We start from the raw sequence: 26,873 nt of genomic DNA, 5'->3' as shown, positions 1-26,873 counted from the left end.
CCTGGTTCCAGACTCACTACAGTGGGTGATGCAGCCCTTTGTGTGGAGACAGGACACATCCTATCTAGGTGTAAGTAAGGCTGTGGCCAGATCCCTCCCATTCTCCCAGGATGGCCCTTCCAGTCATACCTAAACTCCCATTGTGTGTGGCTGCCTAGAGGGAATGCACAAAGCCCAGCTGTCACCCACCACGGACAAGTGATCAGAGCAGTCACCAAATGTCTAAGGTAAGAAATTGCCAACTTTCTAAAGTGGCTTTTTCAGAATTGCATTTTAAATATGACTTAACCCTAAATTGTGATTTTAAATTGTGATTCCAGAGACCCCAAACTCGAAAAGTTTATCTCCTTTAAATTGCGAATTGCACTTATAAGATGTAATAAGGTAATCCCAGTGCTATCCAATGGGAGAGATCGGCAGCCCTGTAGTGAAAAGTGGCTTTGGGAATTTCTCACAACCAACATATGTAAAACTTAAAAGTGCATGTCCTGATTTTTAACAATGTTGCACCCTGCACTCTGGGCTGCCTCCCTTAGGGGTGAATTATATGTATGATAAGGGGAGGTTTGGGCGCGGCAGAAGAGTTACTTTGTCAGGTCGACATAGCAGTGTAAAATTGCACGTACAGGCTCTGTACATGCAGGCCTGAGACATGATTAAAGGGCTTCTGAAGTAGTTGGCACAATCAGTGCTGCCGGCCCATAAGTAGCAGTTAATTTACATTTATGCCTTGGGTTTGTCAAGGACACAGTGGGGGCATAGTACTCATGCAGCGATGCCCTCACACATAATATGGCGCACCCTGCCTTAGGGCTGGAAGTCCTGCAGAGGGGTGACTTACCCATAATATGTGTAGGGTGGACAGGGCACACAGAGAGTGTGCCATGTCGAATGTGTCTTTTTAGGTTTGCCCCAATACACTCATTCTGCAGTGGCAGTGCTGAGTGCATCTGGGTGCCGGGCCCTTGGGGGTGGCACAATCAGTGCTGCTGCCCCCAGGGGTCTACTCTTAATATCCCTTGCCCTGGGTACTGGGGTACCCATTTACCAGGGACCTACAGGGGTACTTAAGATTGTATCCAATTGTGCCAAGCATCACAACAGATTTTGGGAAAGAGCTCTGGCACAGGGAACCTGATTAGCAGGGGCCCTGGGCACTACCAACTTCTAGAACACATCAACAACAGGCAAAAAATTGGGGGCTAACCATGCAAAAAGAGGCCTCCTCTCACAAGGGGTGTCTATAATTTCCTGCCTCCCTCGTCCTGGTCTGTCAGTATGTCTGGGAGCACAATAGGCTAGTGTGGTGTCCTTTGTGTGTGAGCTGAGCCAGTGCCTTTAAAGGGCAAGTGTGGTAGGTGACAACTCTGCCCCCCTCCCACATCAACTCAGAGATGGTCCATCCTGCCAATGCCCAAACCCTCTATTGTGATGCTGTCTAGGAGGAATACACAAAGGCTAACTGCCAACTACACCTAGTTATGTGACCCAGGAACTGGCTGCAGGCACCCAATCATTTGGACAAGAACATTGCAACTTTCTAAAAGTGACATTTTCAGAATTGTGACTTAAAATTCAACTTTACCATTAAAAATAGTTTTCATTTACAATTCCTCAGATACCAAACATGACTTTCCTACCTGCTCCAAATCAAATGTTATCACTTACCAAATGTAATAAGGTAACCCAATGTTCTCTTGTAGGGGATTTCCATGTATAGTCATCAGCGTTGAATAGTTCTGCCTGCTTGTGGGAACCCCAGAGCACTTTTTTCCAATTTAGCTTCTTAAGTGTTAATGTTCGCCTTACTTCAGGAACGCCTGCAAGGGCAGGGAGCATTGTATTTAAAACATTGGACATTTACTTTTAAGTTTTACACATCCTGGTAGTGAAAAACTCACTAATTAATTTTTCACTACTGCAAAGCCTATCTCTTCCAATTGATAAGGAATAGTTTCTTACCTGTAACTCCAGTTCTCGCGTAGGGGTATTTCCATGATAGCCATAAGCGTTGAATTTAGTAGAAAAAATCCTTCACAAACCTTTTTATATTGCAAAACAATGATGAAGGAGTGCAGAGCAGTGTAGCCCATAGGCTGCCATTATCAATGAAGGAAAAGGAGACTGTGAGTTTAAGAACAGCCAGTCCTCCAGTATCCCATCATGCCTAGAAAGAGGCAGTTACCTGAGTTCTTTTTTTTGGCTCCTGCTGACAGGACCCTGGAGCATTGAGCTCAACCTTTTTAGTTTTTTTTTCTTAAAAAATAGAGTGAAAATCTCAGTGACAACTGATTTACTCAACGTGTTTTGACTTTCTTTCGTGATTTGTGTCTTTATCTGACAGGAATTAAGCCATTTTTCCCAGAAAAAATGCCTTCTTTATTTGGCAAATGCCCACGATGTGGCAGAAAAAAGGCCAAAACAGACTCTCATAATGTCTGTATCATCTGCCTGCCGTCTTCACACCTTCCTGCCTCCTGTAACATCTGCAAGTCATTTTCCAGGCGTCCCCTGCGTGACAGGGAGAAGATTTGCCTTCAAGGGAGAGCAGAGAGACGACGCCAAGAAGCCAGTGGGACCTCTGAGCGAGGGAAAGGTCAGTCTTCCACTAGAGCTCTTCCCTCAGCCTCCAGTGGACGTGTTAGGTTTTAGAGGCGTTTTTTCTGGCAGAAAACGCTTTTGTTCGCAGTCCACTTAGAGGAGGTAGACATCGAGAGGAGGTACAACACTGACATGTTTGCTGTCGAAGTCTGGCTCGACATTGCCGCTCGACGTCAAGACGCCACACAACATCGAGGACTCCACGGCACACGACGTCGAGTAGTATATCGACATTGTTGGAATCGACATCGAGGCGAAGGAAACTCGTCCTCCACCAGAGACTATTCACCTACACTAACAGATTCACCTCAACTTCATTCCTCACCGGTTGATGATATCAACATCTTTCATGAACTTCTAGTACGAGGTTCGACGAAACTGAACACTCTGATGGCTGTCCCAACTCCATCTACTTCGATTATATTTGAGAATCTCCAGCAGCGCAAAGCCACCAGACCTTTGCTACCACTAGTGCCTGGTCTCCTGGAACCCGCTATGGAAGTCTTCCTTACTCCGGCTACGACTCAGTCTGCTCCCTCCAGGCTACAAAAAAAGTATCGTCCTCCGGAACAAGACCCTTTGTTTCTGCGCTCCGATCCTCCACCTTGATTCGATGGTAATACTGGCTGCCCGCAAATCTCACGCTACATATCCATCTACTACCTCTCCTCCTGACAAAGAGAGTAAAAAGCTGGATGCAACAGGCCACAAAGTCTGTAGTTTGGCTGCAACCTCCATGAAGGCGGCAAGCGCAACAGCCCTCTTGGGCAGATATCAAGCACGCCATCGAGCTCTGGGACCTGCTCGACACCACCGCCCCAGACGTAGCCTTCCTGACTGAAACCTGGTGGAACGACTCCTCAGCACCGGACATCGCCATAGCCATCCCGGACGGCTACAAGATCACCAGGAGGGATCGCCCCAACGGAATTGGAGGAGGAATAGCCATCGCCCACAAATCCACCCTCAGAATCCACACCCACACGGACGACACCCTCAAGACCGCCGAACACCTACACTTCCGGATCCACACTGACCCCAACACCACTCTCAGAGGAACGCTCATCTACCAACCCCTAGGACCACGAGCACCCTTCTGCGATTCCATCGCCGACCTCACGAGCACCCACGCACTCACCTCCACGGACTACATCCTCCTTGGAGACCTCAATTTTCACCTGGAGAACAACAACGACGCCAACACCACATCTCTGATCGACAACCTCTCCAAACTCGGCCTCAGACAACTGATCAACACATCCACCCACATCGCCGGCCACACACTTGATTCGATCTTCTCTGCAAGCAACCACGTCACCTTTAACCACACCACCGAACTCCACTGGACCGACCACCACTGCATCCACTTCACATTCAAGAAGCACATCCAACACCACTGCACCCAACCACCACCACACCGCCGCTTGAGCAAAGTCACCGAAGACCAGCTGACCAGCACCCTCGCCCAGAACCCGCCCACCGACTCCACCGACCCAGACACCGCCGCACTCAGCCTACGACAGTGGATCAACGACTGCGCCAACACCCTCGCAGCACTCAAGAAGTCCACCGACTACAGAGGAAAGAAAAAAGCCGCCTGGTTCACTGACGAACTCCTCGCCTCTAAACGCACCTGCCAGAAACTAAAGAAGAAATGGCTCCTCGAACACACACCCAACAGCCTTACAGCCCACAAGGAGGCCACCCGCAAGCACCACCAGCTAATCAGACTCGCCAAACGTTCCCACTTCACAGAACGCCTGAACAACAATGCAGACGACAGCAAAGAACTCTTCTGCATCGTGAAAGAGCGCCAACGTCAACAACATCCCACCATCCCAAGAACTCTGCGACGCCCTGTCCACCTTCTTCTATCAGAAGATCGCCGACATCCATGACAGCCTCAACACCACGCCTCCGTCAGACCCCACCCCCGACAGTTCCACCTGCACCAACCGCCTAACCACCTGGACCCACGTAGATGACGCTGAAACTTGCAAGATCCTGAACTCCATCCACTCAGGATCCCCTTCAGACCCATGCCCCCACCACGTCTACAACAAAGCTGACTCTGCCATTGCCCCCCAACTTCGAAAGGTCATCAACTTATCCTTCGAAACCGTGACTTTCCGGAAAGCTGAAAGCACGCCGAAATCCACGCCCTCCTCAAGAAACCCAAGGCAGACCCCACCGACCTCAAAAACTTCCGTCCGATCTCCCTCCTACCCTTCCCGGCGAAGGTCACCGAGAAGATCGTCAACGCTCAGCTTACCCACCACCTCGAGGACAACTCCATCCTGGACCCCTCCCAGTCCGGTTTCAGACGTAACCACAGCACCGAGACTGCTCTCCTCGCCGCCACAGATGACATCAGACAGCAAATGGACAACGGCGAAACATCAGCCCTCATCCTTCTGGACTTTTCCACAGCCTTCGACGCGGTTTGCCACCGCACCCTATTAACACGCCTCCACGAAGCCGGAATTCAAGAAAAGGCCCTCAACTGGATCTCCTCTTTTCTGTCCGGCAGAACCCAGAGAGTCCGACTCCCACCCTTCCGCTCCGAAGCCACCAACATTATCTGCGGTGTACCCCAAGGCTCCTCTCTAAACCCGACGCTGTTCAACGTCTACATGGCCCTCCTCGCACAACTGGCCCATCAGCACAACCTCAACATTCTCTCCTACGCCAACGACACCCAGCTCATCCTCTCCCTCACCAAAGACCCACACACCGCCAAAGCCAACCTCCACGAGGTAATGAAGTTCATCGCCGAGTGGATGAGAAATAGCCGTCTGAAGTTGAACTCCGACAAGACGGAGGTCCTCATCCTCGGACGCACACCCTCGGCCTGGGACAACTCCTGGTGGCCCACCGCGCTGGGACCCCCTCCAACGCCAGCCAACCACGCACGCAACCTGGGTTTCGTCCTCGACTCCACCCTCACCATGTCCAAACAAGTCAACGCAGTTTCCTCCTCCTGCTACAACACCCTCCGCATGCTCCGTAGAATCTACAAATGGATCCCTACAGAAACCAGAAGAACGGTGACCCAGGCCCTCGTCAGCAGTAGACTAGACTATGGCAACGCACTCTACACAGGCATCCCAGCAAAAGACATCCAACACCTCCAACGCATCCAAAACGCCTCCGCCCGACTTGTCCTCGACATACCCCGCCGATGCCACATCTCCCACCACCTGAAAGACCTCCACTGGCTCCCCGTGGACAAGAGGATCACCTTCAAGCTCCTCACCCACGCTCACAAGGCACTCCACAACACCGGACCAGCCTACCTGAACAACAGACTCAACTTCTACGTCCCCTCCCGCCAACTCCGCTCCACCAACCTTGCCCTCGCCATCGTTCCCCGCTTCCAACACAAGACCTCTGGCGGCAGATCCTTCACCTACCTTGCCGCCAAGACCTGGAACACCCTCCCGACCCCCCTGCGACAGACCTAGGACCTTCTCACCTTCAGAAAACGCCTCAAGACCTGGCTCTTCGACCAGTAGCAAAATCCCCCCTCCCCCTAAGCACCTTGAAACCCTAACGGGTACGTAGTGCGCTCTATAAATATTGTGATTGATTGATTGATATGATCGGTCCCTGTGGGACTCCCTACTCCAATTTGCTGAACACCTCCCGAGAGATCAGAAGGAGGATTTTTGGGAGATCGTCCAAGAAGTTGCCATGGTCTCTAACCAGGTCATTAGTGCAGTGGCGGACTCATCATTGCTGTCTGCACATACATAATGCCAGGGGTAATGCTAAGGAGGCATTCCTGGCTGCGTCTAACATCACTGAAACCGGATGCTCAGCAGCTCATTAAGAACCTGCCGTTCTCAGGCTCCACTCTGTTCGGCTCTCACGCCGACGATGAAATGGCAAGGATGAAAGCTGAGGTAGACACATTGAAGGCAGTAGGCCTTGAAAAACCCAAAGAGCAACAAAGACCCTTCTGACCTTTTCAACGTCGCTATTCTACCCAGAGGGTTTAGACCCCTCAGTGGCTGCCTGGAAGAACTCAGCAGCAATTCCAAAGATCCTACCAGCTTCAGTAGAAACAACAAAGAGGAAAAGCAACACATCAACCCAATCAGGGTTCTCGAAAACCTTCAGCCTCAAAACCGTGAAAGCTTTCTTCCAAGCGTCACTAATTGCCTGACAGAGAGGCAACGAATTACAACAGACGCTTGGGTCTTGAACATTGTCAAAATGGGTATTGTCTCAGGTTTTCCACCCGGAAACCAATTATTCCGCCGAAGTCGACCACTTCTCATCGCGGTCTTCTAAAGGCGGAAGTTTCCATCCTACTGGATAAGAAAACAGTAGAACCTGTTCTCCTCAATCAGCAGGAAAAAGGCATTTACTCAAGGTACTTCCTCGTTCCAAAAAAGGACACCAAAGAGTTCAGACCCATTCTAGACCTGAAGATTGCCAACAAATAGATCCAAATGGAAAAGTTCAGGATGCTAGCCTTACACCAAATATACCCCCAGATTCATCAAGGGGACTGGTTTTGCTCAGTAGACCTACACAATGCCTACTTTTATATCCCCATAGTAAAAAAGCATTGGAGGTTCCTGAGACTTGTTGTGGGACAAGATCACTTCCTATACACCGTCCTACCATTTGGTCTCAAGTCAGCACCCAGAACTTTCTCCAAGTGCATGGCTGTGGTGACAGCACATTTTCGAAGGCACCAAATTTTTGTCTGCCCATATCTGGACGACTGGCTAATCAAGGCATCCACCTCTGCAGAAGCCCAACTGCATTTCAAATGGGCATGCGATCTCCTTTATTGGCTAGTGCTTCATGGCAACTCTCTCAAGTCCATGACAGTTCCTGTCCAGAAGTTGCACTACTTAGGAGCTACCATAAACACACTATAGGCAAAAGTGTGTCCGTTGAAGGAACAACACTTATCCATTCTCCAGAAGTGTCAGGCACTCCAAACTATGCATCGCCCAACAGTGCACACAGTCTCCTCCCTACTAGGCTCCATGGCTCCGTGCTTCTTTGTGACACCCAATGCTCGCCTCCACATGCAACCTCTTCAAGAGTGCCTGGAGGACCAATGGAATCAACTGTCTGGAAACTGGGAAGACAGAATCTTTCTGTCCACCCACGCAATCAGATCCCTCAGTTGGTGGTGTTTTCCAACCAATCTCCTACTAGGGATGCCTTTCTGTCCACAGCCTCCAGCACAGACTATTGTGACAGATGCCTCTCACCTCGGATGAGATGGGTAGCCCCTATGGATCACCTACAAACACAAGGCCTCTGGTCTCCCAAGGAGACGTCATACCACATCAATCTCCTCCAGCTCCATGCTGTGCACTTAGCTCTCAAGGCATTTCTCCCGTCCTTCCACACCGACACCCTGCTTGTCCGGACAGACAATACAACCACCATATTTTACCTGAACAAGCAGGGGGGAACCAGATCTAGATTCTTGTCTCAAGAGGCCCAGACAATATGGCACTGGCTCCTAGCCAGGAGGTTGAAGATAGTATCAACTCACCTTCCAGGTACTCAAAGAGAATCACAAGTGGGTGCTGAACGAAGATGTTGTACAAGATATCTTCCGTTTGTGGGGCACACCTTCTATCGACCTCTTTGCCACAGAGGAAAACAGAAAATGCTGCAACTTGGCCGCCAGATTTTACCATCCAGAATCATTGGGGAATGCTCTGTGGATAGACTGGTCCAACAAATTTCTGTATGCCTTTTCACCAATTCCCCTAATCCCAGCAGTCCTTCTCAAACTCTCAACGACTTCAGCCAGAATGATCCTCATTACACCAGAGTGGCCGAGGCAGTGGTGGTTTCCAGACTTCCTTCACTGGTCGCTCCGACCACATCTCAAGCTGCCATCATGCCAGACCTCCTAACAAAATTCGGAGGGCAGAGGAGACACCCCAATCTCTCACCCTTGAGTTTGGCAGCATAGCTCCTAAGTTAGTGCAGTATGGACACCTAAATCTTCAACAGGATTGTATGGAAATCCTAAAAGAGGCGAAAAGGCCATCCACCCGTACGGCATAATCCTTCACATGGAAGAGATTCTGTATCTGGTGTTCTTCCAAAATGATAAACCCTACATCTTGCCAGGAAGATGTCATTCTTCCATACTTCTTATACCTGGCTAAATCTGGTCTGCAACTCTCTTCAATTAGGGTCCATCTGACAGCTCTGACTGCATACAGAAAAGGTCCTTCGCAAACCTCTTTCCTTAGGATACCAGTCATCAAAGATTTCCTAGAAGGATTAAGGTAGGTCTTTCCTCCAGTTAGGCGCCCTTCTCCATCATGGGAGCTTAATGTGGTCCTTACGCGCCTCATGCAAAATGCATTTGAGCCCGTACACAAGGCATCTCACCAGCACCTTACATGGAAAGCTGCTTTTTTGTGATATTTACATCAACACACAGGCTTAACGAGATTTAGGATTTCTGTGCTCACGAGCCTTAAACAGTATTCCACTCCTCCAAGGTCATGATGCGAACTCATCCTAGATTCCTGCCCAAGGTTATCTCTTACTTTCAGGTCAACCCGCCAATTTCCTTGCCAACTTTCTTTCGAAACCCATCTACTCCAGCATAGAGGGCTATTCACTCTCTACACGTAAAGAGGGTTTTAAAATTCTACTTAGATATAACCAGATCTATTTGAAAATCTCCACAATTGTTTGTTAATTATGGTCCGGTTTGCACTGGTCTGGCCTCCTCCAAACAATCAATCTCTAGATGGATTGTCTCCTGTATTTTATTTTGCTACCAACTAGCTTACAAAACCCTAGCTGTCAGACCAAGAGCACATTCTACCAGTGGAAAGTCTGCCACGACTGTCTTGATGAGGAATGTTCCCTTAGCAGACATCTGTAGAGCTGCGACTAAACATTACTGTCTTGACTCTGATGCCAGGACTGATGCTCAAGTTGGACAGGCTTCTCTCAGGAACCTCTTTGCTTGACAGTGTATTTCATTATTGTTGAGTTTACTCCTCCGCTCTTTATGGGATGGGCTTGCTATTCTATTCAACGCTTATGACTATACATGGAAATCCCCTACGAGAAAAGGAATAGTTTCTTACCTGTAACTCCAGATCTCTCGTAGGGGTATTTCAATGATAGTCATAAGCAACCCTCCCTCTTCCCCGGTGGAGTAGACCAAATAATATCTCAGGTGTATTATTACTCACATCTAGGGCTGCCTACAAAAAGAACTGAGGTAACTGTCTCTCTCTAGGCATGATAGGATACTGGAGGACTGGCTGTTCCTAAAGTCACAGTCTCCTTTTTCTTCATTGTTAACGGCAGCCTATTGGCTACACGGCCCTGCACTCCTTCATCATTGTTTTGCAATAGAAAAAGGTTTGTGAAGGATCCTTTTTAAATCAAACTGGATGAAGAATTTTGGACACTGTAACCTTTCCTTTAGGCTGCATATGTACATTCTTAAATGACTTTGCAGGCCTTCCTGAAGTAAGGCGAACATGAACACTTAAGTTATATTGGAAAAGCGTGCTCCGGGGTCCCTGCAGGTGGGCGGAACTATTCAATGCTTAAGACTATCATGGAAATACACCTACAAGAGAACTGGAGCTACAGGTAAGAAACTATTCCTTATCCATTGGGAGATATAAGCCTTGCAGTAGTGAAAAACGAATTGGTGAGTTTTTCACTACCAGGAAGTGTAAAACTTAAAAGTATGTGTCCAGTGTTTTAAATAGAACGCTTTCTGCCCTTTGGGCTGTTTGGGGCCTACCCAGAGGGTGGCATCTATGTATTACCAAGCATTTGCAATACAATGGGTCTCATGTTTGCTTGAGGTAGAGCTATTAGCGTTGTAAATTCATAACTAGACTTCTCTTGCCGAGCAAACCTGCAATTATCCATGTAACAGGGTCGATGGCCAAGGCGGTAACAAAACCGCAGTAAGGCGGGACAAACGTAAAGCAGTTACCAACAAGAGGAAAGGATTTTTAAAAGCAAGCCCATGAACAAGTGATAGTGATGGGCGAGTGGTGGGCATGGTTAAAAGATTTAGGCCTGCAAAAGGTTTATTTCGTCAGGTCAAAATGGCAGTTTAAAACTGCACACAAGTTGCACTGGCACCTCTGAGACATGTTTTAAAGGCTACTTAAGCGGGTGGCACTATACGTGCTGCAGGCCCTTTTGTAGTATTTAATTCACGGGCCCTAGGTATATGTTGTTCCACTTTACTAAGGACTTAAAGGTAAATTAAAAAGGCCAGCGTAAGCTAGTTTTTGCATGTTTAAAGGAGAGAGCACAATCACTGTAGTCCTGGTTAGCAATGGTAAATTGCAGAGAGTCATAAAAGCTAACTAAAATGTGTTCAGAATACAGGAGGGTGAAGGCAAAAAGTTTGGGGTTGACCATGCAGAGGGGCCAAGTCCATCATCTACTAATTGGTAAATATAAATGTGTGGCTGCACCTACTCTTACACTCCACAACACTTCACCTGTATATTGTCTGATGCACCATATTTTGATCTTGTAGTTGAACCTCACACACACCTCAACCAATATCGCCCACATAGGACATGCTAGATAAAATGCCCTTCTACCCACCAACACTTAGGAAATGGTGCCCAGGAACTAATGTGTATTCCAACCTTTTGCAGCCTTGACAGGGGTATTAGACAATATACAAATGCTCCAACACAACAACAGCAGTTTAATTCAATGGATACTACCCACAGCTGTTTACAAAACTTACCGGCACTCTAAAAGAAATACATATCATTATTTCAATTGTTTGAATACACTGAAGAAGTACACTGTAGGAAAGTGCCACTGTTTGCATGGTTACCCCCCACTTTTTGCCTAGTTTTGATGCCAACTTTGATTGAAAGTGTGCTGGGATCCTGCTAACCAGGCCCCAGCACCAGTGTTCTTTCCCAAAATCTGTACCTTTATTTCCACAATTAGCACACCCTTGGCACACAGTTAAGTCCCTTGTAAAAGGTACCCATGGTACCAAGGACCCTGTGGCCAGGGAAAGTCCCCAAGGGCTGCAGTATGTATTATGCCACCCTAGGAGACCCCTCACCAAGCACACATACACTGCCTATGCAGCCTGTGTGTGCTGGTGGGGAGAAACAGGCAAAGTCGGCATGGCACCCCTCTCAGGGTGCCATGCCCACAAATCACTGCATGTGGCGTAGGTAAGACACCCCTCTAGCAGGCCTTACAGCACTAAGGCAGGGTGCATTATGTCACAGGTGAGGGCATAGCTGCATGAGCAATATGCCCCTACAGTGTCTAAGTCCATTCTTAGACATTGTATGTGCAGGGTAGCCATATTGAGTATATGGTCTGGGAGTTCATCATTACAAACTCCACAGTTCCAAAATGGCTTCACTGAATACTGGGAAGTTTGGTATCAAACGTCTCAGCACAATAAACCCACAGTGATGCCAGTGTGGGATTTATTGAAAAATGCCCACAGAGGGCATCTTAGAGATGCCCCCAATATGTTAGCCAAACTGCTAGTGTAGGATTGACCGGTCTGTGCCAGCCTGACACTTTCAAGTTTCTGACCACATGGGGTGAGAGCCTTTGTGCTCTCGTGGTCAGAAATAAAGCCTGTCCTGGATAGAGGTGCTTCACACCTCCCACCTACAGGAACTGTAACACCTGTTGGTGAGCCTCAGAGGCTTGAGCCTCGGATTACAGTGGCCCGGGGCACTCCAGCTAGTGGACTTCCACGTCCCCCCAGACACAGCTCCACTTTTGGCGGCAAGTCCGGCAGGAAAGTTAGGGAAATCAGGGAGGAGTGACCACCCCAGCCAGGACCAACCCTAAGGTGTCCAGAGTTGAGTTGACCCCCTCCCTGCAGAATCTTCTATCTTGGGTGGGAGGACAGGGACCAATAGGATTAGGTTTTCTGCCCCCCTTCCCAAAGGGAGTGGGCACAAGGAGGATGTAGCCACCCTCAGGGACAGTAGCCATTGGCTATTTCCCTCTAGCCCCTAAAACTCCCCTAAATCTAGGTTTTAAGGACCTCCCTGAACCCAGCTCACCAGATTCCTGGCGACCTAACAAGAAGAAGGACTTCTTAGCTGAAACCTCCAGCATAGAAGAAGGACGACAACAATTGATTTGGCCCTAGCCCTACCAGCCTGTTTCCTGCTTCAAAGAACCTGCAAAAGAACAGCGACGCATCCTGTGGGACCAGCAACCTCTGCCAAGCTCCAGAGTACTGCCCTTCAACCAAAAAGGACCAAGAACTCCTGTAGACAGCAGCCCTGTCCAAGAAGAAACCAACAACTAAGGACTCCAACCTCACTCGCAATACGTCAGTCCTTTCTACTCTGAACCCAACGCCCACGGCCCGTGTCCATGTGGCCCAACCAGATAGAGAGGCTCCCCAGGCGATTCTGAGCAAGTGCCCACTCTCGCTTGACCTTTCCACCCCTCCACGACAAAGTCTGCATAGGGAATCCCGAGGACCGCACTGACCGTGAAAGCTCTGGACAAAGATATCCAATGCCTTAAGATTCACTGCACCCACCTTACCGAAACTGACCCCCGGTGCAGCAACATTCAGAAGGCGGCTCCCCTCCCTGTCCAACCTGTGGTTTGCCCGAGACGCCCCCCTGGACCTCGCCCGCAGTCTCTGAGTGACCCCCGGGGTCCCCTCAAAGAGAATCATTGGAGACCCAACATAGTGTTTGCACCTTGCACCCGGCTGCCCCAGTGCCGCTGAGGGTGTATATTTGGCGCCTACTTGTGGCTCCCTCCCAGTGCTCCTCTATACACCCCAAGTCTGCCCTCCAAAGTCAGGGATGCAGATCTGAAATAGAGTGCTCCCAGTCTCCATAGGAGCCCATATTAATTTTGCCTACACTTTTACTTCTGCACTCGGCCGGCCCCATGTTGCTGGTGTTGGGTGTTTAGGGTTAACTCAAACCCCAACCTGTGGACTTCCTAACCCCGGAGACTGGAACTGTAAGGGCCAGATGTAGCAAAGGGTTTTACCCATTTTGTGTCTATGGGAAAATGTGTTTGTACATATGGCCCTAAGTGTGGTACTTACCAGTTAAAATAAACAAACTTTACTTCCACCCGGAACTGTTTCTGAAAATTGCAGTTTCCATTTTTAAAACAATTTATTGCCAATATTTCAAAAACTGTAAAACTTACCTCAAACCAAGTACTGTTGATACATACATGAAATATTAATCTATTGAAGTACTTACCTGCAACTTGAATCTTGTGGTTCTAAAAATAAATTAAGAAAATATATTTTTCCTATATAAAAACCATTGGTCTGGAGTTAAGTCATTGAGTGTGTGCTTCTTCTGTTGTCTGTGTGTGTACAACAAATTGTTTGCACCACCCTCTGATAAGCCTAACTGCTCGACCACACTACTACAAAAGAGAGCATTAGTGTTATCTACTTTTGCCTCTGTTAAGCCTCTCTGTAACCCCTGGACTCTATGCACAATATATCTCATTTTGATATAGTATATGCAGACCCAGCTTCTTACATACAGTCTAGTCAAGAAACCCTCAGTACATAATGGTAATACGATAATAATGTTAAAAGCAGCTTTAACATCTGATTAAAGTATTCAAACATTTTATCACCAAACCCTCTAATTACCTGGTATTGTTTGTGGTGCAAATATAAATGGCAATCCCACTTGTTTTATATTCACACATTTACATGAAAAACATATTCTTTAAATACCAGTTCTGATGGATACAACTACCTGTGGATTCCTCACCTAATGATTACTCCCATTACGCCAGCATTCGACAGAAATCTTCTTCTTAGCTTCTGCACGTCGACAAGGACGTCACAATTGCCCACGCAACGCCGTATGACGTCATACAGGCAATAAGAGGTCCTCGCTGACGTGCCGACGTCAGTTCCCTTTTTTCCGTGCCATTCGAAACGGTTATCTTCGAGGGAGCTACTGTTGCTGTTCGACAGTTACAGTGTGTTTTTGGCTATTTTTATTTTGAGATTACAATGTCGCAAAGAAAGTCAGGATTCAAGCCCTGCCAAGAGTGTGGAGGCAAAATGTCGGTAACGGACCCACATTCTGACTGTTTGTGGTGTCTTAGTTCCGACCACGATGTTGACAAGTGTGATTCTTGTCAACATATGAATCCGAAGGCCCTCAAAGAACGTGAGGGCAAACTTTTTCTTGCAAAATCAAAGAAGAAGGAGAAAAGGCGTCACCGAAAGTCGTCGTCACCAAAGTCACATGAGTGTCATCGGGACTCCCGGCGCCGTCGAGAATCTCGGCGCCGATCGAGTAGGGAGAGGTCTCGATCGAGGTCACCATCGACTCGACATCGTAAGACTTGGGAAGTTAGTCCCACTGTCACTCCCCAGCCGACGACGCGTTACCTTCTCCGGCTTCACCGACTTCGCCCATGTCATCGGTTAATCCTCCTTCAGTGTTCGAGGTTCCACAGCCTCAGGTGTTTTCTCCGTCTATGCAGATGTCGAGACTGGCGTCGATGTCGCCTTCGAACCAGGCACCTCAGTACCCGGCTTTCCCGGCCCCTGGAGCTGATAGTACCGCATTCTTGAATGCGATGTTCTCCATCTTCCAACAGATGGCTCCAGGTGGTGGACCGGCTGGTCCTTCAGGCCCTTTGGCCTTCAACATGGGTGCACCGGCTCCACTTCAACCGGCACCCTTTATGCCCTTTCTTCCCCTGGGAAACGTGGGCTCGGCGCCGGTATCGTCTCCGGTGGCTTCGGCTCCTGTGGCTTCGGCTCCTGCAGCTTCGGCGTCTCAGCCAGCGACGCGACTAGACCTCTTCCGACTCCGGAACATTCTTCACTCCGTCCTGCTCCACGTTCGGCGCCGAAGAAAACCATGGTGCCTTTAGACCCGGCGTCTGACGGATCCGAAGATTGGCGCCAAGCTTCGATGTCCGCTGACGCCATGTCGATGCTGAGGATAGAGGAGAGACTGCATTCGAGGAGGCTTGCTCTTCGCCTCCTTGAGGAACAGGAATACCGGAGACAAGCTTTAGAGGAAGGGGAGATTGAGGACTCTCGTGAGGGTCTCCATGGCTTGGACACTGCTAGTGGTCTGGACACCTCTCCTGAATGGGACTTGTCATCACCTGGGGAGGTGGCAGCCTCTTTTCATTCAGTAATTAGAAAGGCGGCTGACTTTCTGGACCTCCCTTTGCCAGTGACTGAGACCAAGCCGAACATCTTGACGGAAGTGTTGCATCCTGCCTCTACATCTGCAGAGCCACTTTTGCCTTTCAATGAGGCACTACTGGACCCATTATGGAAGTATGGAAGAAGCCGGTGTCTTCTTCGGCCGTGAATAGATCTGTGGCTCAGAGGTTTCGGGTTGCACCGGCTGACCCAGGCTTTCTTTCCAGGCATCCAACACCTGAAAGCCTGGTGGTTCAGGCTTTGTGCTCAGCTTGATCTGCTCCTGGGTCCTTTCCAGCTGTGCCATCGGATAGAGACTCTAAAAAGATGGACATGTCATCGAAGAAGGTTTTCTAGTCATGTAGCATGGCTTTGAATTCCACCAATGCTACATGCATCTTAGGGAGATACATTTACGCCCTGATGGACGAGATTAAATCGACGCACACAGAGGTTCCTCAAGAATTATTGAGCCTGGTCTCTGATGCTCAGGCAGCAGCAACCCAGGTTATTCAATTTGGGTTGGATACATCTGACTCAGTTGCTAGAGCAATGGGCACTGCTGTGGCTACGAGGAGGCAGGCCTGGCTTCGTAGGTCTGGTTTTTCCTCTGATGTGCAATCGGCCCTCTTGGACCTTCCTTTTGATGGTGACAAGCTTTTCGGCCCCAAGGCAGATTCGGCCTTAGAAAGGTTCAAGGAGAGTAGGGCCACTGCCAAGTCGTTGGGCTTGCAAGCCACTTCTTCTGCTTCCTCCAGATTTTTTAGGAGGTTTCGAGGATTTGGTCGTGGTTCCTCCTCCTCCTTTTGAGGAAAATTCCAGCAACCCGCCTCTGCTCTCTCCTATAGATCTTTCAGAGGGAGGGGTAGGGTCCGTACCAGGGGAGCCACTCAGCAGCACTCTGCCTCTTCCTCATCCTCTGGAGGGGTGCAGCATGGGAAGCAGCCTTAGGCTTCCGCCAATTCCTTCTCACTCCACTCCTGTAGGGGGAGGTTACTGAATTTTCTCCACAAGTGGGAGATCATAACATCAGACTCCTGGGTTACCAGCATTGTGATAAAAGGCTATACCCTACCCTTTCTGGAGTTTCCACCCCCCATCCCGCCCCGTCCTTCCTATTGTTCAGAAGAACACCTCCTGTTGCTAGAACAGGAGGTTCAAGTCCTCCTTTCAAAGGGCGTGGTGGAGTTGGTTCCAAAGCAGGAAAGGGGTCAGGGTTGTTACTCGAGATACTTCCTAATTCCCAAGAAGGTTGGTCGGTTGAGGCCAATCCTGGACCTGAGGATCTTGAATTGGTTCCTCAAACAGGAAAAGTTCAAGATGCTGACCCTAGCTCAGGTGCTTTTGGCGCTGAACAATGGAGATTGGATGGTGTCTGTCGACTTGCAGGATGCTTACTTTCATATCCCGATACTCGAGTCGCACAGGAAGTATCTCCGGTTTGTGGTGGGGTCGCAGCACTATCAGTTTGCGGTCCTCCTGTTTGGTCTTACTTCAGGCCCTCGAGTCTTCACGAAGGTGATGTTGGTGGTTGCAGCGGAGCTCAGAAGGAGGGGGATAGAGGTATTTCCTTACCTAGACGACTGGTTGATCAAAGCCAAGTCTCTGGAGCTCGTGTTGCATCACCTTCAGTTGACTACTCAGTTGTTGTTCGACCTGGGTTTTTCAGTGAACGTGCCCATATCTCACCTAGAGCCCTCTCAGCGCCTCCTGTTCATAGGGGCAGTACTGGATACAACATTGAATCGAGCCTTTCCTCCGCCTTAGCGGATTCAGGACATTCAGGCGTTGGTTCCAATGTTTCGAAGTGGAGCCGTTATTCCGGTCCTCAAGGTCCTACGCCTGCTCGGTCTGTTTGCTTCTTGCATACTGTTGGTCACTCACGCACGCTGGCACATGAGGGCTCTTCAGTGGTGCCTCCGTAGGCAGTGGTCTCAACACGAAGGAGATCTCGAAGGTTCGGTGAGGATCTCCAGAGATGCTGCCACGGATTTGAAATGGTGGATTGCGGACGGCAATCTTACCAGAGGAAGGCTGTTCTCGCAAGCTCCGCCTGTGGCCACGGTAATAACGGATGCTTCCACTCTAGGGTGGGGAGCTCATACGGGGGACCTGGAGATCAAGGGTCTTTGGTCTCCAGTAGAACAGATGTTTCATATAAATCTGTTGGAGTTACGGGCTGTACGTCTGGCTCTCAAGGCCTTCCTCCCATCCCTTGGCGGTCAGACAGTTCAGGTCTTGACAGACAATACTACTGCAATGTGGTATATAAACAAACAGGGAGGAGTAGGGTCGTACCTTCTCTGCAGAGAAGCTCTTCGGCTATGGTCCTGGGCAAAGGACCATCAGATTTGCTTGGTAGCAAATCATCTGTCCGGAGTCTTGAACGTACGTGCGGACAGTCTCAGTCGCCATTTCTCGGCCGATCACGAGTGGCGTCTCCATCCAGATCAAGTCCGTCTAATCCTCCAAATGTGGGGGTTTCCTCGGATAGATCTGTTTGCCACTCGGGAGAACTCGCACTGCCCGTTATTCTGCAGCCTCCAGTATCCGGGACAAGGAGCGTTGGGGGACGCGTTCAGATGACTTGGTGCGACCAGTTGCTTTACGCGTTTCCCCCCATACCTTTGATTCCTCGAGTATTGAGGAAAATTCGCCAAGACCGGGCCCAAGTCATCCTAATAGCTCCGGATTGGCCGAGGAGGGTATGGTACACGGACCTTCTCCAACTCTCACTGTGCCCTCCGCTCCGTCTCCCTCTCAGGGCAGACCTCCTCTTGCAGTCGCAGGGGCAGGTTTTACACCCCCACCTCCAGAGCCTGCACCTTCATGCCTAGGGATTGAACGGGGCAACTTGAGTTCTTTCTCTCTCCCGCCTGATGTAGTGGATGTTATCTTAGCGGCCAGGCGACACTCCACTAAATCTATCTACGCTAATAGGTGGTCTAAATTTGTGGTTTGGTGTGGAGAGAGGCCAATTGATCCCTTATGTGCTCATTTATCAGATATTTTATCTTTTGCATTGTCTCTGGCACAGAGGGGTTGTGCAGTGGCTACGGTTAAGGGATACTTGTCTGCCCTATCATCCTTTCTTTGTCTTCCAGACCAGCCTTCTTTATTCAAATCCCCTATAGTACTTAGATTCTTGAAAGGTCTTATTCATAAATTCCCTCCTACTCCTTTCATTATGCCTCAGTGGGATTTAAACTTGGTTCTAACTCTTCTTATGGGGTCCCCTTTTGAGCCTATGCATTCTTGCCCCATAAGATTATTGGTCCTGAAGACGGTTTTTTCTGGTTGCAATTACTTCTGCAAGGAGAGTGAGTGAGTTGCAAGCTCTATCTGTAAATCCTCCTTTTACATCTTTTTATGGGGATAAGGTGGTGTTGAGGACCAAGGCTGCTTTCCTACCGAAGGTTGTTTCACCATTTCATATGGCCCAGACGATTACTCTTTCCACGTTTTATCCTCCCCCTCATCCTTCAAAGGAAGAAGAGAGACTTCACTTCTTAGATCCAAGGAGAGCGCTAAGCTTTTATATGGATAGAACAAAGGATTTCAGGCTGGAGGATCAGCTCTTCATCGGGTACGTGGGAAAGAGGAGAGGAAAGGCAGTCCACAAGAGAACACTCTCCAGGTGGGTTGTTCTTTGCATTAAAATGTGTTACTCTTTAGCAAAGAAAGAACCCCCTGATGGTATAAGAGCTCATTCCACCAGAGCTAAGTCGGCCTCTTCGGCCTTGGCTAGGGGTGTTCCTGTGGTTGACATCTGCAAGGCCGCAACTTGGTCATCCCTTCACACTTTTACGAAGCATTACTGCTTGGACTCTGAGGTCAGAAGGGATGGCCATTTTGCACGGTCAGTGCTGCAGGATTTCTTGGTTTGACCATTCAGGCATCCACCACTGAGTGTGGTACTGCTTTGGGACTCTATTCATTAGGTGAGGAATCCACAGGTAGTTGTATCCATCAGAAGAACGAGTTACTTACCTTCGGTAACAAGTTTTCTGGTGGATACATTAGCTACCTGTGGATTCCTCACGGTCCCACCCGCCTCCCCGTTGCCTGTCTGGTCTAACCAAGTAGTTCTTGAGTGTGCTCCTCTTGGTTTTAAGGACTTGTACATATTCTATATATATGTTCATATGTATATATAATTGTTTGTATATTCATTTACTTGTTTTAAAAAAAAAAAAGAAATTAAGTTCTTAGAATGATGTATTTATTTGGAATATCATTAAATATTGCTGTTTGTTAATTTATCTCAATGGCCTATTATTCTCAGGCACGTAAAAAAAATTTGGTACTGACGTCGGCGAGGACCTCTTATTGCCTGTATGACGTCAGACGGCGTCGCGTGGGCAATTGTGACATCCTCGTCGACGTGCAGAAGCTAGGAAGAAGATTTCCGTTGAATGCTGGCGCAATGGGAGTATTCATTAGGTGAGGAATCCACAGGTAGCTAATGTATCCACTAGAAAAGTCGTTACCGAAGGTAAGTAACTCGTTCTTTTGGTTCACTTTTTTATATGAACAAATAGTACATTTTATGTTCTGAATTTGAATGATTCTGAGAGGATAATTACAATCAGTCCTTTTCAAGCCATACTATTACCTAAAATAATAGGTATATAGTGCACCAACAAACTGAGATACAACTCATGCTCAATATATGTGTATGTTTTAGCTGTCTTCACCATTTTCTCGTGTCTGTTCTCATTTTCCCACCTTCTACCTTATACAATCTCCATTTCCGTGGCTTTTCATTATCTCTCATATCATCTTTTTCTTTTGTTCCTCAAAGTGCTTCATTCCATCTTGCATTTTTGTGCATTGTCCCCTTAAATGTACTTTTGTAGTAGTTTTACTCAACCTTTCTTTTCTCACCTTGTTTGTATTGGTTTGTGTTTTATTTTGGCAGAGAACTCATCATGGGAGAAGACCCTACTCAACCTCGGAAATTCAAGAAAAAAATGAAGGAAGGTGAAGTGGAGGAGCCAGCAGAGGCTCCTGTCAATGATGTGAGTTCTAACAACCCAAGATTCTTGTGTAACTGTTATTTTTTAGTGACAAAGGTTCTTTGTTGCAATTGAAAAAGCACTCTTCCCAAGGATTTTCCAAGGTGTTTTTAGGGTCTTGAGTTTCCAACAAGACTCTGATGACTCCTTCTGATCGGGTATTTTTCTGTACCACAATGGCAGTATCACTTGGCCTGTGGCAGGGTGATTGAGATTCTTTGCAGAATGTATAAAATTAAATGAACAGAAGGAATTTACTGTTGCACACTGTAGGAAAGTGCCCTCTTTCTTGGCATGGTTACCCCCATTTTGTGCCTGTTGTCAGTATGTATGACTGTGTCTACTGGGTTCCTGCTAACCATGACCCCAGTAGTTTTGCTCTCTCCCCTAAACTGTACCTTTTTCTTCCTACAATTGACATACTGGTCCCCCCATGTAAGACCCTAGTATATGGTACCTAGGTACCCAGGCATTAGGGTTCCAGGGGATCCCTATGTGCTGCAGCAGTTATTCTGGCACCCATAGGGAGCACATGCAAAGGGTTCTGCAGGCCTGCCATTGCAGCCTGCGTGAAGCAGGTGCATGCTCCCGTTTTCACTGCAGGTCACTACACCAGGTCACTATAAGTCTCCCCTATGGTAGGCCCTCCTAGTCCAGACGACAGGGTGCAGGTACCTGTGTGTGAGGGCACCCCTGCACTAGCAGAGGTGCCCCCACAAACTCCAAATCCATTTCCCTGGACTTTGTGTGTGCGGGGACGCCATTTTATGTGTGTACTGGACACAGGTCACTACGTATGTCCAGAAACATAATGGTAACTCCAAACCTGGGCATGTTTGGTATCAAACATGTCGGAATTATACCCCAATACTGTTGCAAGTATTGGAAGTAAGATTCCATGCAATCTGAGGGCTCCTTAGAGGACCCCCAGCATTGCTACCACCAGTCTTACAGGTGCTGCTGCCACCCCTCAGATAGGTTTCTACCCCCCTGCTGCTTGATCTGATCAAGCCCAGGAAGGCAGAACATGGATTTCCTTTAGGAGAGGGAGGTAAGGCCCTCTCCCTTTGGAAATAGGTGTGACTGGCTTGGGAGTGGTAGCCTCCTCAGGCCACTGGTTTGCTTTGAAGGCCACATTTGGTGCCCTCCGTGCATAAACCAGTCCACACAGGTTCAGGGACCCCCAGTCCCTGCTCTGGCACTAAACTGGACAATGGAAAGGGGACTAACCACTCCCCTGTCCATCTCCACCCCAGGGTTCATGCTCAGAGCTCCTCCAGAGAATCCCTGGGTTCTGCCATCTTGATTCCAAGGTTGGCAGGGAACTCTAGAAGCATCTGAGTGGCCATGCAGGTGATGTCAGAGCCCCCTCCTGATAGGTGCTTACCTGGTTAGGTGACCAGTCACCCTTTCAGGGCTATTTAGGTTTTCTCTCTTGGATGGGTCCTCACATCCGGATTGCAAGATTCCAGCAGGACTCCTCTGCAACCTTTACTTCGACATCTGGCCTCCAGAACCGCGACTGGACCCTCCAGGAACCCACAAGCTGCAGATTCACGAGGAAGACTCTTCTGCAACATTGTATCCAGAGTTCCTGCCAAGTTTGCAACAGTTTCCTCGCCGTGCATCCTCAGAAGACTTCAACTCTTCATCCTGCACAAGAAGATGACGGAATCTCCCTTGAAGTGAAGGAGTCACTTCCCTGCAACCACAGGCACCTACAACAAGTGACGACCAGCTGCGTGGATCCCCTCTCCTGCTGAGCTGCGTGGATCCCCTCTCCTGCTGAGCTGCTTGGATCCTGCAACACGGGTGGTGGTTGGGAGTAGTCCCCTTTGTCCTCTCTGCCAGTTGTCCAACATTGGTGGAGGTAAGCCCTTGCCTTCCCATGCAGGACAGTACCCCCGTGTACTGCGTCACTTGGAGCTGCCAAGGCTTGTTTGTGTCTCCCCCAAGAGGACTTTAGGCGAGGTGCAGCTCCTGTCTGCAGCACTCCTTCCTGCAAATCCCAGCTTCATGCGTAGTTCTTCTGCGACGCTGAGGGTTCTCTGTGATGTCCCTTCCTGGGTTGAGTCCTGGGCTTTGCTGGTCCCCGGCAGTACCTCTTTTCCAATAATCGCAAGTTTGTCTGTGCCAAGGCTTGTTGGTGGAAATCCTGCACCGACACCCGTCTGCAATCTTCCTTCCGGTGTGTGACATCTTCTGCATCCATCTGGGACTCTTCTGCGGGTCCTGGGCTGCAGTGCTGACCTGTTCTTCAGAAGTGTCAACCAACTCCTGCATCCACAGCTGGGTGGGTAGTTCCTCCTACTCCTCCTGGACACCACTGTGACTCTTGGACTTGGTCCCCTCTGTCCACAGGTCTTCTTTCTTCTGGAATCCACTGCTGGTTTTCTTGTAGTCTTCTCTGTGTGTTTTCTTTTCCTCCTTTTGGGTCGTTAGGAGAAAGTCCAGTGTTTTACTCCTGCATTCCTGGTCACTGGGGGATACTGTGTTACTCACTTTTGTAGTTTTCTAATACACCCAGCTTCTCTCTGCACAATTTACTGACCTAGGTGGGGGTACCTTGTTTGCATTCCATTTTTTTAGTATATTGTTTGTGCTCCCCCTAGGGTCACTATTGGTTATTGTTGTTTGCACTGTTTTCTAACGTTTTCTATGCCTATTTCTGATTGCTAGTGTATATGTTTAGCGTATCACTTACCTCCTAAGGGTAGGTCACCTGTTGAGTATTTTGTGGTGATTTGTGCCAGAAATAAAGTACTTTTATTTTTGTATAACTGAGGTTTTTCTTTCATGTGTGTAAGTGATGTGTGACTACAGTGGTATTGCATGAGCTTTGCATGTCTCCTAGATAAGCCTTGGCTGCTCATCCACAGCTACCTCTAGAGAGTCTGGCTTCTAAACAGTGTCTACACTACACTAATAGGGGATACTTGGACTTGGAATGAGGTGTAAGTACCTTAGGTACCCACCACACACCAGGCCAACTTCCTACATTGGTCCATTGGTGGGATAAGCTCTTACAATTGCCTTACCACGCTGTCACTTGGTACTTTCAACAGGAAAAACCACTCGCTGACTAGGGGATACACACTGTACTTAGTGTCAGGGAACTGGTCTCTTAACTTTAGGTAAGCTAGGGGTCTAAGCATAGCCCTTGCTCTAAACTTCCTTGGAGAGACTTAGGGTTAGGTTAGTTAGATACACCTACACTACCCTAACAACACAACATGTCTTCAGCAGAGTGCACATCTCAGGTCATGGATTCTCCCTAGGAGAAGCTGAGATGCCAAGAATTAAGAGAGATGTGTGCTCTGAGAAAACTGGAGACAGGGAGGAACTCTAATAAGAGTCTGCTTCTGGGCCTGCTTCTCCAGAATGACCAGGACCATGAAGGTAGCCAGAAGGAGAAGGGGGAAGATGCAGGCTCTAGCCTCCCAGTATTAGACCGGACCTAGACACTGAGGAGGGTCGGCAGGGTCCCTCAGAGGATCACAGAGTCCGTAGTAAGCCCTCTAGCCTAGCTGGGAGCACCTCAGGTAGTGGGAAGGGAAGCCATAACAGTAGGGCCCCCCTTTGTGCCTAAAGGGTCAGTTGAGAGGGTTACTAAGAATAGGGACAGATCCTCCTGTGTCCACTCTCATGTCACCTCAGTATCTGAGGGCACACTGCACAACTCTAAGGAAAGACTCTCTAGACAGGAAACTCTGGAAACTGAGACTGGAGGGGGCCAGGTTGAGACTGCAACAGCAGCTATCCCTAGATAGGGAGGCCTTGGCAATGGAGAGACGGAGGCAGGGGTTGGGGTTAGTACCCCTTGGTGGCAGCAACTTTAGTTTCAGGGAGCCCAGGGAGGACTCTTTTGACTCCAGAAACCTTAACACAATTGTTCCCCCCTACAAGATGGGTTATAATATTTACAAGTGGTACACTGATCTGGAGAGTGCCTGTAAGGTAGAAAGGGTCCCTCGAAGACAGTGGGCTGCTATCCCCTGGCTTTCCTCCTACAAAGGGAGGGATAGACTTTTCACTGTCAGAGAGGAGGATGCTGACAATTATGCTGTTCTAAAATCTGCATTCTTAGATGGATTTGGTCTTACCACTGAGCAATATAGAATCAAGTTCAGGGAGACCAGGAAAGAGTCCTCCCAGGATTAGATTTATTTTGTGTCCTACTCTGTCAAAGCTTTGGAAGGCTGGTTACATGGCAGCAAAGTCAGTGATAATGAGGGCTTGTACAGTCTGATTTTGAGAGAGCATATTTTGAACAACTGTGTGCCTGACTTGTTGCACCAATACCGGGCTGACTCAGATCTTACCTCTCCCCCAAGAAGTCGGAAAGAAGGCAGACAAATGGGTCAGAACAAGGGTGAACAGAAAAGCTCATACAAGGGGTGACAACAAGAAAAAGGATGGAGGTAAGTCTCAAGACAAGGGTGGGGACAAAGATACACACAAGGAATCTTCATCAGGCCCACAAAACTCTTCTGGGGATGGGTCTAAAACCTCTTCCTCTTCCTCCCATATTAATAAGCCTTGGTGCTATGTTTGTAAAAACAAAGGCCATAGGCCAGGAGGCAGCTCTTGCCCTAAGAAAGACACTAAGCCACCCACTGTTACAACCCCCAACTCTACCACTAGTGCCCCTAGCAATAGCAGAAGTGGTGGGCTTGGTAGCAATAACCAATCCAAGGGTGTAGGTGAGCACACTTTAGGAAGTGTAGTGGGGGCTGGTTTAGTTAGAGAGAAGAAGCTGTTTTAGTCTCTGATGGGGGCATTGATCTTGCCACCCTTGCTGCCTGTCCCTTTAATATGGATAAGTACAGGCAGCAGCCCTTGATAAATGGTGATCTGATAAGAGACTTCTAGCTGCAGATCCCTTACCTTTGAATCCCCTGGCATCAGCTCAGAATCCGGAAACCTTTGCTGCGCAAATCCCTGCGCGCGCCGTTGGTTGATGTCGCTTGGATCCCCATGCGTCGTTCAGCTCCGCGTGGCTTCGTCAGCGTCGTTGGAGCGGCCTGTGATGTCACGGTCGCCTATAAAGGCACCACCCTAGCGCGAACACATCAATTCTTTTCCTTCCATGCCTGTTACGCGCAGATCCAGGATCGCGCTACCCTCTGCCTTTTTTGGCGGGCCTTTTTTCGACCGTTTTGTCCTAAGATTTTTCGTGTTTGTGCGAGGATGTCATAGAGGAAGACTGGGTGTAAGCCGTTTGGCACCTGCCATCGCGCCATGTCGGGGACGGACCCCACCAGGTATTGTCTCTGGTGCCTTGACAGAGACAAAGACTCGAAGTTGTACGCCGACTGCCAGGCTATAACCCTGAAAGCTTTGAGAGAGTGGGCTTTGAAGCTCTTGGCAACCCAGCAGTTGCCTTCGGTTGGAGAGACTCCTAGGAGGTCACCGTCCCGCTCGAGGAGTAGGTCGCAGGACTGCTCCAGGAGCCCCAAGTCCTCTTCTTCGCACTTGAGGTCCTATGGGCACTCGGGTAAGAAGCACAAGAAGAAGTCCAAGTGGACTTTGACTTTGCCACGCCCGTCGGCGGACGAAGAATCATGGGAACATCGATATTCCAAGCATGGTTCAGTGGAGCCGATGCCAGGGCCGACTACACGTTTCCCCCCTTATCTGGAAGTCGGAGCGACCCCTGCTCAAATTAAAGACTTCTATGAAGTCATGCACCTCATTTTTGAGCAGGCTGCCCCGCGGATGGGTCTTTGGACCCCACGGGGTCAGCAGATGTCCCATCGGGTTCAGCACCAGCAGCTTCGGCCTCGGCGCCATTGGGGACCACAGGATCCAATATCGGTTCCGGACCGGTGCCGGTTCCACACATCGGCCTCCTCAAGCGCCAGTCCCGACATTAAAGCTCCCCCCATCACCGGCGCCACCGTTGGTGAGAGTCCCATCCTCATTCCAGATGATCCAGAGCCAGAACGACATCGTCACAGCGCAGATTCCAACTTTGACGGTGCCAACATGGCCCAGATCAGTGCCTGAGGTGTATTTTGAACAGCCAGGCACAGATGAGGAATGGGAGGGGTCTGAGGACCCTTTAGAGTATGGATTAGAGGAGC

General features: G+C 48.9%; 1 protein-coding gene across 10 annotated transcripts in view; it reads left to right on the top strand.

The window, feature by feature from the left end:
• Positions 1 to 26,873, top strand: part of CHD3 (chromodomain helicase DNA binding protein 3) — a 1,503,198-nt gene that overhangs the window by 476,232 nt on the left and 1,000,093 nt on the right. For all 10 annotated transcript variants that reach the window (XM_069218663.1, XM_069218665.1, XM_069218664.1 and 7 more), the window contains exon 13: positions 20,691 to 20,790. In XM_069218663.1, coding sequence (XP_069074764.1) covers positions 20,691 to 20,790 — 100 coding nt within the window. The remainder of the gene's footprint in view (positions 1 to 20,690; positions 20,791 to 26,873) is intronic.

The sequence above is a fragment of the Pleurodeles waltl genome, chromosome 12 (genome assembly GCF_031143425.1).
Source record: "Pleurodeles waltl isolate 20211129_DDA chromosome 12, aPleWal1.hap1.20221129, whole genome shotgun sequence".
NCBI classification, from domain to species: domain Eukaryota; kingdom Metazoa; phylum Chordata; class Amphibia; order Caudata; family Salamandridae; genus Pleurodeles; species Pleurodeles waltl.
This window is presented reverse-complemented; position numbering and strand designations above follow the sequence as displayed.